General features: G+C 41.2%; 1 protein-coding gene across 1 annotated transcript in view; it reads left to right on the top strand.

The window, feature by feature from the left end:
• ZNF827 (zinc finger protein 827) overlaps positions 1-17603 on the top strand; it is a 116610-nt gene that overhangs the window by 12539 nt on the left and 86468 nt on the right. The window contains exon 4 of the mRNA XM_019534327.1: positions 9612-10092. Coding sequence (XP_019389872.1) covers positions 9612-10092 — 481 coding nt within the window. The remainder of the gene's footprint in view (positions 1-9611; positions 10093-17603) is intronic.

Below are 17603 nucleotides of genomic sequence, written 5' to 3'. Positions count from 1 at the left end.
CATGACATTTGGGACTAACCAGCCCAGAGCTGCAGTATCTGCACCCCTCTGTAGAACTGTATATGTTGTAGGTCTTTTCCAGATCCACACAGTACTTAGAAATTCTGAGTTTTGCTTTCTGTGAATGATTATAGGATTTCATATTGGGATTGCTTCTTTTTTCCTGTTTTCCATTTTATGCAGTAGAAAAAAACAGTTTCTAATACCTTTATGTCAATTAGAACATGCTAATTAGACCAGGTCATGGTCACTGAAAATATTTTTGGTGTCTTGTCTCCAGGTAAGGAACACCTTACTAGACAGAATAATGGACTCATTCCGAGCTAATCATGTTCACATCTATACAAACTTTTTTGACAGCACTTCAACCAGTAGAGGTCCTTTCCTAGAACCACTCACAACAGGAGGTGTGGACGTGAAAGACGAGAAGGAAAGCACCCTTGCATGCATGTTACAGGAATGGGGGATTGAGAGGATACTGCCATTTCAGGCACAGAATGTTATCTTTAATTGCTGTATGATATTTCGGTTGTTAGGGAAACCTAAAATAGATGCAGTACAGAATTTATAACTGAACATAGTTGTTTTATTGGCCTGTGATGGGGACAACAACCATAGCATCTGCATAAGCCCAAATGTCAGTCCTTACCTTTTGGTCTTGCGTCCTTGGAAAGTCTGTCAGGTGTGGTTGCAGTTGCTCTCATCTCAGATGTATTTTGGAGATCACAGCATGGTTTCAACAGGTGTTCTAAGCATTGAAACTGATGTTAAGCAAAATAGAGAGGCAAAGAGCAAAGAAAATAGTTCCTAAGACCTTTCCTACAGGTCTTCTCTACATGTTCAGGTAAAGATGCTATAGGATCACATGTGCATGGCAGGAAGCGTGATTGTGGGATTGTGCATTAGATCCCATTGCACCTTATTGCTGTGGCAGGGGGAGCCCAATTATGGGCTCCCCCTGCATTAGCAAGAAGCAGTCTCCCATGACTGGGAGGTCCCTCTGCTGAGGAGACTCCCATCCACAGGAATCACGTGCAGCAAGGGCTGAGAGGCCTAGCTGGGACAGAGTCCTGTCAACTGAAAATCTCTTAGCCCTGGCTCTTTGTGTGGTGCACCTGGGCCCATCAGCCACAGGGTGCTGCTGCGATCTCTCAGCACCTGGGGTGTGTGGAGCACCCTGCAGCTGGGAGATCACAGCCCCTGCCACCTCCCAGCCTCAAGGGTGTGTTGTGGTCCCCAGCAGCTGCATTCTCCCAGCTGCCGACTGCCTACACATGCAAATTAAAGTTAGCTAGAAACCAGCTATAAAATTATTACATATTTTTAAGCAATAACTTTATCTCTGGTTGGACCTCTTTTAATTTGCCATAGTTAATTTGCAGGTGTAGCCAGTCTAAATGTATTGTGAAATTAACAAGGTACTTGCACAATAGATATAATATGTAGAAGGGGCCACAGTTATCTCGATGCATATACACTTTTTGAAGATTAGAAAAACAATATTATTTTAGAAGGATCAGAAAAGTGATTATTTGGGAAGGATGTCTCAGCCTTTTCAGTTTCCCCTTCTAGGCTACTGTGGATGAAATTCACTTCAGAGCAGTGCTGTAGGCATCCATCAGTCAGCTTCTGGCCCTGTAGTATCTCAGGGGTATGCAGTCACTACCACACAGCTTCTTGCTCCAGCTCTCCATGTTCCTTGTGGAGAAACAGGCCAAGATCACAGAGCTTCATGCCAGAAAAGAAACAGGGTGTCAGCCTAAGTACTAAAAAACATAATTTGGACCAAAATTTTTGTAAGTAAGTATGTACTGTATAATATAGAGACATTTATAGTTATAGTTTTATATCTTGCAAAAGAAGAAGCTTGAAGTAGAAATAGGTTAACTAGATTGCCTGGTAGTGGAAGAGGATCTTAACATAGAGGATATTGTTGCAGCATGATGAAACGGCAGAAATCAAAGAGATGATTGTGTAAACTAAACAGAAAAGGCAGATCAGGCTGTGGAGGTGGGGGAAGGGGTAGCATTACTTTCACCATTGAATTGATTGTGTCTGTGGTTGTGCTAAGGGGACCAAACAGTAGGCTCTGTGGATGTGTCTAGATGAGCTTGCACATCCATTTCCCCAGGGACAAATAGCAATAGCACATAGTTGTGCTGCTGTTGCTTGCCCCCAGGAAACATTCATGCATGTGTGCTCTGGTGTGTAGCAGGTAGAGTAGGGGAGGTTGGGGCCAGTACCTGGGCTGGCCCCAGCAGGCTTACTTGGGGTCCTGGGGGCCTCCCAGGGGTCCAGTAGTGGCAATCCAGCCTCAGGGAGCCTGGCCAGCAGCCAGACTATGGATCTGGCTGCACAGGCTCCAGTTCTGTGCAGCACACACTGCCACCATGTGTACCACACTGGTTTTTTCTAGTGTGTGTTTATCACGGTGTCAAACCCATTCTGCCACGCTGCAAGTTATCAGTGCTGGAAATACCTGCATGTCTGGACATGCCGTGCATGACTAAAAATCTTATGTCCTAGGGATACAAATATATTAATAGAGTTACGTATATAACCAGCCTCCAGATTAGGAAAAGGGTGCTGAATACATGATGTGGAGAGTAATCAGGGAGACAATTGCATCTAGTCAGTAGTTAAAGTCAGCAACTTCAAACGTCTGCTTTTAAACTGGTCAGTTTTCACACTGAGACAAGGTTAAGACAAGGAACTTCAGCATCTACAATTAAACAGTTCTAGAGCACAGCGGAGGAGGAGAATAGTTGTGGCAGGAGGGGCCTTTAGGGGTGCCGTGACCTCCCCTAGCACCCCTACCTACCCCACCAAATTGGGTCTTGAATGCACCCTCTATCTCGCCCGCCACATCTTGTTGGTATATCATTAATGGGAGGCTGTCTTCCTGCCCTCCTTGGCATGGGATCTTACTGTACTGGAGCTGCGCCCTCACGGGTGCCCCCTCACTTCTCCTGCGGCCCATCTCTTGTATTCTCATAACCCACGCCAGGGCCTTGCCCTTCTACCACCGCCCACTCTGGGCCTTGCCTCTATAGGCTCGCCCCCTTCCCGGGGCCTGCTCAATAGGCTCGCGCTCCCTGCCCACACTGGGGCCCTTGCTCACGTTTCTCCCACTCGCCACAGTCAGGGCTCAGGCAGCCGCAGCCTTACCTGGCCCCAGATCCCTTCTAGGGTCCTACGCTCACTGGGCTTCTGCCTACACCAAGCTCTTCCCAAAGCTGCCCACACTGGGCTGAGGTCGGGACACCCCCAAAATGCGGCACCCTCTGTGGTACTAGAAAGTCCCCCCTTCTACCAGGGAGCTCCCTTGAGGCCTCCTCCACCCCTACAGCCTCACCCAGTCCTCCAGTTCATAACAGTAACCAAAACCAAAATCTCCCTCTCCTGGGTTATAACACAACTTCCAAGCCAACCTGGCTCCCTCTCACATATCTCCTTGTTATCAAGGTTTCTTCCACCCAGTACTGTCAAGCAGGTGCTCTGCTCTGCCTCTTAGGCTGCCAGCAGAGGAACTGACTCTGGCCTTAGCCTTCTCTGTTTATAAAGGCCAGGCCCTGCCCCCTGGCGGTCAGCTGACCCAGTCAGTTGCCATAGCAACTCCCACCTGCTGCCCTGGTGAATGGCAGCTGAGCCTATTTACTACTATTCAGTAGCAGGCACCCTAGTGCCCTGCTACAATAGTCTTTGCTTAGTCTTAAGAAACATGGAGGTATTTGTTCAAAAGTAACTCCTGCTGAATTAATTGCTCATTGTACCTCTTATGTTAAATAAGTTTAACACACTTGGAGGAAGGTTCCTACCCTTAGAAAAATACCTTTTCTCATGCAAGTCAGCTAGTGGCAAATCTTGAATTTCTCTTTGTAAAGAAAAGGCACTAAGGGCTGACTTTGCAAATCCCAGATAATACCAGATAAATTAATTGAAATGACAAAACATAGAATTACTAAACACCTGAATTGGTGTGGTATGATTGGAAGGCACTGGTTCTGTAAAAGAATATCATGCTCGCATCTACTAGAATACATTGAGCATGTCAACAAAATAATGGATAAAGGACATTCAACTGAGATAATTTATTTGGCCTTTAAAAAACCCTTTGGCAAAGTCACTTACTAAGAGGCTGTCAAGAAAATTAAGTAGTTGTAAAGAGAGGAGTGAAGTACTATCAAAGATTAGGAAGTTACCAAGAGACAGTAAAACAAAGGGTAGGAATAAATTATCAATTTTAAGCATGACAAAAGGTTAACAGAAGTGTGCTCCAAACTAGGGCAGGGGTTGTTTTTATAGATTTAGTCATGATCTATGGAAAAACTACAGGTGACACAAAGTTATTTAAGTCAAGACTAGATAAGATTGAGAAGAACCTCAAAAGGACCAAACAAAGGTAGGGGATTGATCAGCATGGTAGCAAGTGAAATTGTTGGCAAATATGTGGTAGTGCATATTGGAAACAGTTTGAGTTAATCATGCTTGTAGCTGCATTTAAGACAACAAATTGTAACCATTCAGGGAAAATACCTGAATGTCACTGTAAACAGCTCAGTGAAACCTGTCCTCAGTGTACAGCAGTGGTTAAAATGCAAATTACATATTTAAATACCTCTTAAAATCATATTGGAAATATTACAATGGCATTATGTAAACAGGAGGCTCAGTTTTGTATATTGTGCTCAATTTTGGTCATTCTGCATCTAGTAAGGATTATAAATGAGCGACAATTTATTAGCAGTATGGCAAGAAAAGAGAAGCTGAAAAAAGTGGGACTGCTTGGTCTGGAGCTGAGGGGAGACCAAAATAATAAATACATGTCAGAGAAAATAATCTAAACTTTTTATTCTCTTGTGTAGTACAACTACAAAAAACACTAAAAACAAAGTAAGTTTGAAATGTATGTAGTTACCCTCTAATTCTGGTAATACACACACACATTTAAATTTCTGTGCCTTTCATGCTTCACATTAAGCATATGTAAAAGTGCTTGTGGGATTGAGGCTACAGCCAAAAAGGCTACAGCCAATATTTTACTACATAATATTTTTAAGACCAAGATTAAAACAAAATTTAGGAAATTGTGGACGATATCCACAGTACATTAAATAGAATACAAAATGTATAAACTCTCATGCACCTGTGGGTAGATCAACCAATTGTTGATAGGTATTAGGAGGAAACTTGTATGGAATAGTTATCCTAGAACTGTCTGTTAAAGGGTTCCTTGCTTTTTTTCCCCTGTGAAGCATCTGCAAGTAGCTATTGCCTATAGTAAACCAATTTCTATAACTCTTTGCTGCTGTCCAGGACCTAGGATGTGAATGACAGTTAAAATCTCTTTTAAGGAAAATCATAATTTTCTTTTTCTATTAGTATTTATATTTTAAGCCAGTTATTATTTATTGGAATTTTAAAAGTACTGCTAGAAGCAGCTTATATGCAGTGCTCTAAAAACTAACACCTGGGCATGACGCTGTTTTAATAATGTCTTATGATTTAATCTTGCGCCCTTGAATTGTGGTATAATACCTTCCAAATTCTCTTTTTAAAATTCAGTTGGCAGGAAGTTCTCCTTTTTTCTCCTTCATGAAATTCCTTTTGTACATCTGCAAAAGTGTAATGTAGAGTGCGTTTTGTTTTAAGACAAAGCAGGCCCTGGCAGCCTGGGTGATGTTGCTGCTGTGACCTCTGAGAAGGGAAATCCAAGTCACAGAGATCTGCTCTCTCTTTTCATCAGCATTCTTCAAAGGTGGCCTGCTGAGCCCTTCGAAAGGAAGCTGAGCTGTCATAAAGACTTTGTCACCTGACTGAGACCATGGCTTTGAGTGGCTTCAAAAGAAATCATATTCATGGCTGTGACATGGAGCCTCCAGAAGAATTTGTTAAAAAGAGGGTGGGGAGAGACTGATTCTTGGGGATTCTAAAGATATAGCCTAACATATGGATTTCAGTGTGTATATGAGATAAAGTTACTGTAGTAATAGTGCTTGCAACCTTTATCTCATCTCTGCACCCCTCAAAAAGGAAAAATCACATTCCACAATATTTTCAGTAGTGTTTACAGCACTTTCATTATATTTTTTCCTATCTATAGTATATCACATTATTCTACTGTGGTTGAGATTTAAAACTGACTTTGGATGATGTAAGAGCTGGGCTTCAGCAGTGGTCTTTAATTTTTCATTTGTTGCCATTTAAAAAAAATATTAATGAATCCAACTCATAAAGTAATAGATTTAACTTTCAGAAACATAATCAATCCCCCCAAACATACACCAGAACAGACATTCATCTTCTGTCAACAGTGCTAGCACAATCCAAATCAATAACTTAAAGCAGGGGTGTCAAACATATGGCCAGTGGGCTGGATCCATCCTCTGAAGCCATATAACCTGGCCACTGGTGCTGCCCATCGGTCTCAGAGTGACCCACATGCCACGTGTTGTGCCGGATTGCCCTGTGTGGTGCATGGGGTGCCCGTTCCAGCTCGTGTCCCGGAGTGGAAAGCAGCTGCTGTGAACCTCTCAGCTCCAGAGAGGCTGTGTGCTGCTCTGGGGCTGTGCTATATGCACAGTTGCTCTGGGGCTCCATGGGGCTCCATACTGCACAACCTAGTGCTGGCAGCACAGCTCCAGATCCAAAATGTGGAGCTGGTCTGTGGGTCTGATGTGGCCCACAGATTAATACCACACCACACTTTGGGCCTTGGTCTGGATGAGTTTGGCACGCTTGCATAAAGTTTACTTGTTTTGTAAACAGCACATTTGTATCATGTTAAGAATGTTGTTCTCTAAATTATGTTCTGCTGAGATTCCCTCTGACTCTGAGTACCACCTAAACTTTGCAACCTTTGGGTACTGCTGCTCTGTAAATCAGAGCAGCATCAATGAAATGCAGTTTTACTGAGTGCAGAGCGGTATAGAACAGGAGTGAGATGTTTGGCTCACTAACCACTCATCTCTGCCAGCCTTAAATCAGATCCTGTTTAGATCACTGGTAAATCTGGTTGAAATACAAGATTTCTGGTTCACAAGAGATTTGCATATATTTTTTATAATATGCATATGGTTTTCATTTGAACCAGACTGAAACCAAGTTTTTAAAAACAATTTCTCATGAACAGGAGATTCTGAAAAAGTTTTATTGTGGAAACAACAAAATACAGTGTTTCCAAAATGAAATATGCTGTGAGGGAAATCTGCATGGTGAGCTATCCTGGAGCCATAGGCTAAGTACAGATAGTCAGAAAGCCTGAGGCTGAATCGATTCAGTCTTTGAAGGTTAGCCTAAGATGCACAGATTAAATTGAAACAGAAGTAAACACTCAGGCCAGAAGCCAGGGGACACTAGAGCACAGCTGTCTGGCTGTATGTTCACTTCCTCTTCCTGCTGCCCCAGAGGTCTCTGGGATTTGCAGTCCAGACTTAAAGCATCAGGACTCTGCAGGGTTGCTCATCACTTCTTCTTCCTGCTTCCAGGTGCCTCTGGGATTTGTAGTTCACAATTGCAGCCAGCAGTAAGTTTGAGCACGGGAAGGGGTGTTTAACCTTCATCTCTGCCCTTTCCCCCATTCCTGAAGACTGGGCTGCATCCCCAGCTAGGCATGCCCCCCCCCACTTGTCAGCCAGCCCTCACTGCTCTGGCTAGAGAGCAGAGAGGTGGGGCCAACCCTGCTCTCTGGAGCAGACAGCACAGCCCAGGGTTGCAAAATGCTGGGATCCTGCAAGACTCTGATTTAACTTAAACCAGGAAGGGGTCTGGGACAGAAGTTCCATAAACTGGTTCAACCCAAATCACTTAAGTCTGATACCATTTTCAACCAGGTTTATCTTAAATCAGTTTTAGCCATTTTAAAACTGGTTTATGTGCACTAAGTTTCTGTTTTGTTACAGGTTTAAACCAGTTTCTGATCACTTAAACCAGTTTATGTGTAGCTTCTGTCCCTAGCGATAGACTCTAAGAGCCTGGGTCTTCCTAGGGTCCCAGTCCTGGCTCTGTGGCAGGGAGACCAGGCTCTAAGGTACCACAGTTAATGCTGTAGCTTCCCAGTCTGCTGTTGCAGAGTTGGGAACTGAGCTCCAGTTAGAACTTGGGGTCCCAGGACTTTCAGACTCCCATGTTCACAGCAGTGAGTTATAAAGTCTTGGCTGGCTGCGTTCCGTCACTCTGGAAGTACCAAGGTCAATAAGGAAATGAGACAGGGTCACATGAGAACCCTGCCTTTGACCTGATGATGGTTATTGAACCCCAGATGCTTTAGGTAAAACATTTCAGGTTCAATGAACAGCCATTTCTCAACAAAAATCTGTTTTGTTGAAAAACTTCCAACCACTCTAGTTGAGTGAAAATGATTGTATTGATTTCAGCCTAGTGCCAGTTCATCCAGATCATACATTCACTCAGGGGTCTAGAACAAATTTACATGTCTGGCAATCTTTGCTCGAGGAATATCTAGGGTTAATATTGGGTAATTGTATCACAATGCACTGAGGAAGTTGTATAGGCAAGTTTGCTTTGCACCTGCTGGCATTATGCTTGGCTTAGTTACCCCCTTCTTAAATGCTATATAGATATATATATATCTAGATATGTAGATATATATACACATACATATATACTATAATGCTATACCCCCCCAATATATGCACATTTTATATAAAACATGCATATATTTGTGAGGTAGCTCTGAATGGCAGTAATTGGGGGAGGCCCCCAATGTACTAGGCCAGTGGATCTGTGGTACACAGCCAACCTGTCAGTGCCACGTGTTAACAGATTTATTATAATTACTTTATATGACAGAAAATTGCTGGTGGTATTTAAGGTTGAACTGAAAAATTTGCTGGTCGTACTTAAGGTTGTATTGTTTTAAATTGATGGTGCACAGCCTGTCCCTGTTTGGGACCCACTGTGCTAGGCAAACGTATAGGCAGGCACAGTTCCTGCCCAGAACACATTGAAGATGTTCAATACAAACAAAAAACCAAACCAAGCCCAAACAAAACAAAACAAAAAACAAAAAGGTAAATATTTCCAGGTAGTGTTTGACCAACAGTATGGGCTGTTTCATTATATTTATTTGTTGCCATAAAATCTTTCATTTTCTGATAGAATAAGTTAGCCACTGACAACGTTTGTTGCAATTTAGATAAACAGAAACCATTTTTTTTCTTTTAATAGAGGATTCATATGGGACTTAAACTAAGTAGAAGGGTTGCTATTCACATTAGTATGTTTCCAGGTTTGCACTGTTTATAGAGGGCTATTAGGCTATTCTTCTATAGGAAGAGTCAGTTTTATGCAGTGGTGAACGTTAGGATCAGGTCATAAGGGCTACCAATTTTGATGATGCAGAAAAATGTCCTATTTTATTTTTCAGCAGGCCTTGAGATTTAGATACTTTGCCCTCTGTATGCAATAATGCTATTTTTATTAATAATGGATTTTATTTAGCATCTTTCATGTCAGCTAACTGGCAAACCTTTCATTTCATTTTCTTAATAAAAATGTGTGCCAGTGTGGCATAGGGGTGAAACATCTCCAATATTTGTATAGCTTGTTTCTTAAATGTAGGTGTTTTTTGTTCTTAACCATTTAATCAGGTTCACCAACACCAGGACAGGGGAGAGACCTTCCAGTGCCAGCTATGCCCTTTCACCTCCTCCCGCCACTTCAGCTTGAAACTCCACATGCGTTGCCATCAGCACTTCCTCAGGACAGAATCCAAAGTGAAGGAGGAAATCCCAGAAACTGAGATCAAGGGGTCACCACAGCTAAATAATGACTCTTGTCCTACACAGAAGAGGGAAGGAGGATCTGAGCTTATAGGACCTGCTTCTGTGTCTAAAACACCTGACCTGGCTGGGCAGGCCAGTACTGGTGTTCCACCCTTATTAGTAAAGGAAGAGCCCAAAGATGACACTGGCATCTCAGCTGCATCCTTTGCTCTTAGCACTGTCGACAGAGCTGCCAACAACAGAAAGCTGAAAGACTCCTCTGACTTTGTGGCCAATACAGCCTCAGCATTATTCAGCCAGGACATCTCTGTCAAGATGGCGTCGGACTTTCTCATGAAGCTGTCAGGTAATTGATCGGCGGGCAGCAGATGCCACTCCTCCTTCAAGCTTAAGAAACCCTTCTGTTTTGTACGTGCTAACTTATGGATTTGTCAGAGTTTTTTTTAAAAAGAAATATAAATTGGGCCGAAGAGGACCTGCTCAAGTCATACTGAATCAGCATCAGAATCTAGAAATTCAGAAAGTCATATTCCTAGTTCCTGGATGTAAGAATTAAACTAGAATTCTGGGGAGGTCCCATAGTTTAATTCTTACATCCAGGAACTCGCATCCAGTTCCTTACATCCAGGAACTTTTACATATAGGATCTCAGTTTCTGGGAAGGCTTAATTCTTACATCCAGGAACTAGGAATAAGACCTCCAGATTCTAGTGCTGATTTCAGTATGACCTGAGCAGGTCCTGTTCAGCCCAATTTTCATAAGAGCTGGGCATCCATAGAATCCAGTTGAAGTCAGTCAGAGCCACGAATGCATAGCATTTCAGAAAATCAGGCCTTTTGGCTCCCTCTGCCTTTACTTACCTGGTATACGGGGCTATTAATGCTCTCTCCACCTCAGGAATTTGAGGACCTTAATCAATCAATGGAAGTATGTAAAGTATGGAAGGCGTGTTACTTTATTTTCTTGATTATCATCATCAAAATGTTGATAGCCCAAGAGACACATGAAGACATTCTGAAAGTCTTTATTATCTTTTTAAAATTGAATTCCGTGTCTAATGCAGGTGGTGGTGCCTTTTTCCTCCCTGAGATGGTTGCCTGCTGAATAATTTTATGAAACTGAATGTATGCGTCTAGGGAGAGTCCACCGCATTTTCTGTATTCCGTTGTTGATTTGACTGAATATTTCAGTATTGAGAATATCCTGGAGGGGAGGGATGTATTACACTAAACATTTAAAAAATTGTATTTACAGTTAAAAAGAAAGAAAGGCGGGGAAAAGGTTGGCAGAGAATCCAGCTTGTCTAACATGTAGATGGCAGTCCCCAAGGTGATTTGCAAATGCCATATCAGTCCTTTGGAGATTGACAGTAGGAGAATAATTGGTCACCCCCTTCCTTTAAATGGAATTTGAGTTGCATTTCAGTAAATGTCATTGCCAGGTGAACCAGAGGTTCAGCTTTGCTGTAATGTGTGCCTGCTTGGTGATACTGCAGTCATGTCTTTTGGAATTGCTCAAAGTCCTGATCTGCCCCAGATCTTTGTACCTCTGGGAGCACAAATACTTCTTGCTTGTGAATGTAGGTTGGAATGAGAAGAGATGGAAAATAAAGGCTAAGGCTTCATACAGCCAGTCAGCAAAAAGGAAGAGGGTGAAGGAAAAGAGGAATAAGAAGTTTAACAGGATGGGAATACCAAAACAATTTCCACTATGTGTCAGAAGCAGCAAGGAAAAGCTCAGCATTTTAGAAGTGTGGTGACATTTTGTCCCTTTTTGATATGGAAGAACATTTGCTGTTACTGTGTTTCCATTTTATTTTTGTTGTGTTTAAAATGTAGATTAAAAGAATTGTTTGGGGGGTTTTGTGACATCTATTGTAGATGAGCTAGATAAGCATTGCTTAAGTGCATGTTATGCAGTAAGTGGCTCTAGACCTCCATTGTACTGAATAGTAAATAATAGAGCTCATGATGGCTTCTTACAGCATGAATGAGAGCAGAAAGCAAGAGAAGGGGAAAAGCCTGCTCACTGAAAAAGCACACAACATTTTGATCTGTCACTTTCTACGTAATATTTGATGAGGAGCTGTTTATGGTTTGGCAGATAGTCATGCTTTCAATGACTGATCTATTGGCATCAGAAAGAGAATGCAACTGTATGTTACTCATGCAAAAGGCCCATGCATTTATTTTATGGTGACTTACTAAAGGTCTTGAAACCTGACTTGTATGCACTGTTACCTAGCAACATGTTATAAAGTCACTGGGGAGTGAGATGTATCTGTAATTTTGTGTGTGTGCATATTTGGATGAAAATGTACTGCTACAATCACCAAGTTTACTACCCTAGGAAGAAGATGTTACATTACGTTATGCTGTGTTATGTTATGTTAGAGGGAAAGGAACCTGTTTTCCAAGGAACCTTACATTTTGGGGCAGAATTTACGGTTCTGTATGTTCAACTGCTGTTATTACCTATGCAGTATACCACAGAATAATAGCAGTCGAGGGTTTTTTTTGTTTAGCAGCTTTGCTAAATATTAGCTATGGTTTTGCTAACTGTTTCCAGGTTTTTAACTTACCATGCTGAACCCAATCCTTTTGATTTGCTCCTTTTAGACTGGTTCAGTCTATTAAAACTTCTATTATTAGACTTACCTTTTCAAGAAATTACATATTTCCACTCTTCAAATTGCACATACCAGACACTTGGCATAGAGAAAATCAGACTGGAGGTGACTCTTTAAGATTTTCTTAAATAAAAGATAAAAACCTAGTTAACAAATTTTAAATCCAAAAAAACCTTAACCCCACCAAACCACAAAACAGATTGCAAAATACTTTCCCCGTTTTTGTCCATATTCAACAATTCTTGTGAGCATTTCTTTAAAGTGCTTCCAAGTATTTTATTTAAATTGGAGAGGCTTATAGATTATATTGATTATTAGTTACTGAGGATGAACAAACAGCATATGTATATTTGTTTTAGCCCTGATCCATCATATTATCCAAGTCTGGACTTAACTTTTCCCCTATTTAAATGAATCTACTCACATGCTTCAAGTTATGTGTGAACTGAAGTGTTTTGCTGGATCAGGGCAACGTGTTGTCTGCTCCTGTGCATCAATTCTGTATAGAACTGTATTTGTGTGTTAAACTGCAGAGTGCTTTCTTCTGTTTTTAAAGGTTTCAGCATTAGAAATTTCAAAAAATGTATCCGTTTAAAATATTTAGCCCTTCCACTCATTTTTTAAATTTGCTTCCTATTGTTATAAAGCAGGGTTTTCTCTCATTAAGCCAAATTACCATGGCCAGCATAGTATAATAAAACTGTTACTGCGCTAGTGTTATGTGTAGAATTTACTTTCATAATGTTTTAAAATAAATGAGTCCCATTGAAATAAATGTGATTCTAGCACTATTGATTTCAAAGGGACTTTGTGTGGAAACGATAATTGTAAAGCACACTTCATTCGCTCCCTCCCTCCCTCTTCCATTTCTGTTGCTCTGCACAACATCTCTTTACAGCCTTTTGTTGCATATTTTCAGTTGTACACTGCTTCTACTGTTCTTCTTATGTCGTCTGAATTACTCATGTGATAACACTTTAATGTGGAATAAGGCTAACAGGGCCACATATAAAGTGTGGCTAGCTGCACACTATGTTTAACGGGATAGAAAAAAAGATAACCTTTCTAATTCATGACTGATGTCAGAGCCATACAAAAATACAAATCGTATGTTTTTTGGAAATAATACCATGTTGGGATTTTGCTAACTGGCCGAAAATCACTTTATACTCTGAGATCATGTTTTCTGAGCTGAGTTCATTGGTGGAAAAAATGAAGTCCTAAATCAGCTGACTGCTACAAACAAAATTAGATATTAAGATATTAAGATTATTCATATTGCATGGACCCTTGAAATTTGTGGGGGTCAAGCAAGCAATATGAAATGCTGCAAAGCTTGTCATCAGCAGCGCTGCACCGGCTAGTTTGGAGATTCTTCAAAAGGCTATTTTTTAAATAGTATAAAAAGTAGGCCCAATTACATTTTTGTAATTGTTATATTTCTTTAGCAGTTTCAAAGAGAATATATGCGGCATATTCTTTCAAGTTAATAGTTTATGTCAAAGTGGGAGATTTCAGTTAGGATATATTAGCACACAAGACTGGCGATTTATTGGCCAAAGGTCTGATATTGGTCTTAGGTTAGGCCAGTGGTTTTCAACCTTTTTTCATTTGTGGACCTCTAAACATTTTTAAAAGGAGGTGCAGACCCTTTTGGAAATTTCAGATGGAGGCATACCCCCCCCCTTTGAATTGTAAGTGTGGATATTCACATACTTTTGATTGATCATAGTTGTCTTTTGCAGACTTCTTAAACATAGTCTGCAGACTCCCAGTGATCCATAGATCACAAATTGAAAAACACTGGTGTGGACTTCTGATGCCATCAGGATACTGCTTTGAATCATCTCTTCAGATTCAGAATTTCACCAGGACTCTTACTTGAAAGTAAAACTCAGAAAGGCCATTAACAGAGTTAATTGAAGCTTAGGCAAATAAAAGCTTTTAATCATCTTTGTCTCTGATATATCATCAGTTTCCCCTTCCCTTTGCCAATTGGTTGTGAGTTTTTTTTGGCATCATGTCACATATCTTACACCTCCCTGAAACGCCTAAAATTTAGCCAGAAGTAGCACTGTAAACTCTGCTCTGCTGCAGTCACATGAATTTCAGTGTGGAAAACTACTTCCCAATGTCACCTGTCCCAGTGTACATAAGGCAACATATATATCTACCTGTGATTCTAGAGAGTGTATTTTCAATCTAGATTTGAAATGAACATCAGTTCTATTAGCAAAAACAAAGACAATGATAATTCTGTTTTTCCTGTGATGACTCCTGCCTAGAGCAATGGATCCATAATTTATGGGCCTGTCTGTCAGATCCACTGGAATACAGACAGTTTGTTCTTTCAGTTTGTTTTCAATACAGTTCCCCTTACCAGCATTTTACACCAACCTTCCCTTTTACAGTCTGTGCTTTTATGGGGGAGAGCAGGGATTTCCACTCCTTTTTCCTCTGTATCAGCCTTTTGCAAGGAATTCTTTCCTATCAGAAACAAATTTAACTTTATTTCTTCCCACCCACAGCGTTGTCCTTACCTGGCATGGAGGGGAGAGTCTTTGCAAATGATCTTGCCACATGGTGGTAAGAAGCCAGGACCTTGCTGCATACGAGATTGAGGATATACCAGAGAGTTCAACACGGTGGTTCAGGCAACTGACTTGCTTCCGTTCAGGGCAAGCAGCACTCCACTTGACTGGCAAACAGTTTGGCATACCGTTAAGGACAGTAGCAGAGTTGAACCGTGCAAGCCTTCAGCTTAGCAGAACATTTATGTAACCATAAAGACAGCAAACGTGTCCTGGCTTATTCAGTAGGCTCCACAAAAATGAGCCTCCCCCATTTTTCTGCATATCTCTTCCTATGACATGTCACATACATACTCCACACTCTTCTGGATTGATTGTTCAGTAGCTGGCTAAAACCCAGTCAGAAAAGGAGAAAGGGAACTTCTTGTAGCAGCATTTGTATATAAACTAATGCTTCATGGTTTTCTTAAAGCTCAGATCCCTCCCAAGCATATTTATCCTTCAGTTCAAGGGAGCTTTAAGAGAAACCAGGGTAGTCAGCTGTCCTTTTTCCAAACCTTTTACTATTCCCAACCTTAAAATATTCCGAAATAAAATTATTTTCTGAGCTATGAACTTTAACAGTGTATGGGACCTTATAAGTCCTTGAACAGTTGGGGAGTTTAGTAGCAGCATCCTTTCCTTTTAAACCTTTTCTACCCTGTAATGTCATTGCCTAGGTTGGGACTGTCCAAGTTTGAGGCAGCCAGGAGCCACATGAGGTGAGGGTCATAGACCCAGGACCAGTGCCCATCCGGGATTCCCCATGCTATTTGGGCAGTCCAGCAACCATCCCCCCTACCTCACTCCCTGCCATGTACAAAACCCAGCAGCTTGTCTCCCTGCTCTCCTGGCCACAGGCACTGCATGGGCACCTTCAAAATTCGCTGCTGTGCAAACAGTTTGGCCCCTTTCCCCTGTCCTGCTCTGAGTCCAAGGGGGTAGGGACAGGAAATAGAAGCCAGAAGAGGAATGGGGAACCCAAAGAACCCAAATGCCATAGCAGGAGCAATAGAAACGAATTCACCAATTCTTCCTCTTGCAGAGGGTACAGATTTTTCTCCAGTCCTGGCTATCTTCAAGCATAAACTGTGGTCTCCATAGAGGTTACCAGAGTTCATCTCTATATTTTTTCCCCCACCTTTCTATTATTATAGCAAAAAATGGCCAGTAAAAGACGCATCAGTTGTACCTTTACTGACCTCACCTTCCTTTTGGATGTGAAGGTCCAGTAACCAAAAGGGTTTCTTCAAATATAGTGAATATGATTAATCCAAATCCCTTGGCTGTTCCCAGTCTCCAGTGCCCAGAAATTCTCATCTGGGGCGTAAGTGTTTATTGAGTCATTCAGATGTTCTAACCTCAATCCTATCCTGGCTAAAGTGCTGTTCCTCTTGTTTTCCTGCCATAAAATTCACAGTGGAGTTCCCTATGGAAAGGTTTTGTCTCATCTGCCAAGTTCTGGGAGGAAGTTATTTAAGTTCAGGTCTCAGTACTTTCTGTCATTCAGCTTCTTCCATGGAGTCTTTGGTTGCATCTTGCTGTCACATGTCTCTTGTATTTTGTGACAACTAATAAGACAGTTTGGTATTATTCTGATGTAATATGGGGACAGAGTCATTTGTTACAACTACTTTGAACCATGGTGGGTTTATTTGCTCTCTCTGTCGATCTCTTTTCTTGTGGCCTTCAGTTCAGCAGAAAGGTTAAGTGCTTGGGGATTCTTTTACTGTCTTAAATTCTTTCTTTCAATTATCCAGTAGATGGACCACTGGCTAGTACTTCATTGTGCCCAACGTATAACACTGAGCTTCGCTTGAAGCTGTCTGTGACTTTTCTTTTTTTCAGTCATAGGCATTTTGACCATTTAGAAATACACAGTAAGTAAACTGGTCAGCAGCTTCTGTCAAAACCTTTCAGCTTAGTGGTGGAAGCCCAAGGCTTTTTCTTGTGGTGTTTGGCAGTTTCAGGAAAGTGCGTCATTATCTTTAAAGATCTACTTTGCCAAGTGGATCAAATGGTCCCATTTTCAAGAAAGATAAAACTCAGCAATCTGGAAATCTTTGGGTCTTATTCTGTTAGTTATTCATCATGTAATGAAAGAAGAAACATTGGCCCTCTGAAAAAAAGCTGCTGCTTGCTGATCAATACATTTTTTCTATGCATTACACAATTGAACTGCTATCCTCTTTGGATTCAATCTACAGGCAACATATCCTTCAGTTTGTTCTCATTGTATTTCAGGATGAAGGTAAGCTAATACAAGTTAATTATATCTGTGTATGTAATTTTTTGTGTGTAAATAGAGAACATTATTCATTCTGGAAAGAAATAATTGTGTAGTTCAAAGCTATTTGAATAGACTTAACATCTCTTTAATCCTAACTTGGTTCTAATTTGTAAAAGGTTTTTCAGTTGTCTTTTTTTATATGACCCACAGTCACCTTTATTTGCAATGGCTTTTGTTAGGCCTGTTCGCTGTTTCTCCCAATCTGCTTGGTGATTTGTCACTGGTTGCTATTTCTCATGTATTGTGAATCCTCTCCAGAGTTCTGGATCTAAGACAGGAGTGAGATAAAATGAGTTCGCTTGCCTGTAATTTTAATTTATCTTAGTATGGATCCACTGTTGTATGGATCCACTTCCTTATGCTTACA

Source organism: Crocodylus porosus, unplaced genomic scaffold, assembly GCF_001723895.1.
Source record: "Crocodylus porosus isolate Cpor-Errol unplaced genomic scaffold, CroPor_comp1, whole genome shotgun sequence".
Classification (NCBI taxonomy): Eukaryota; Metazoa; Chordata; order Crocodylia; family Crocodylidae; genus Crocodylus; species Crocodylus porosus.
Note: the sequence above shows the minus strand (reverse complement) of the source record. Positions and strands in the feature narration are given on the sequence as shown.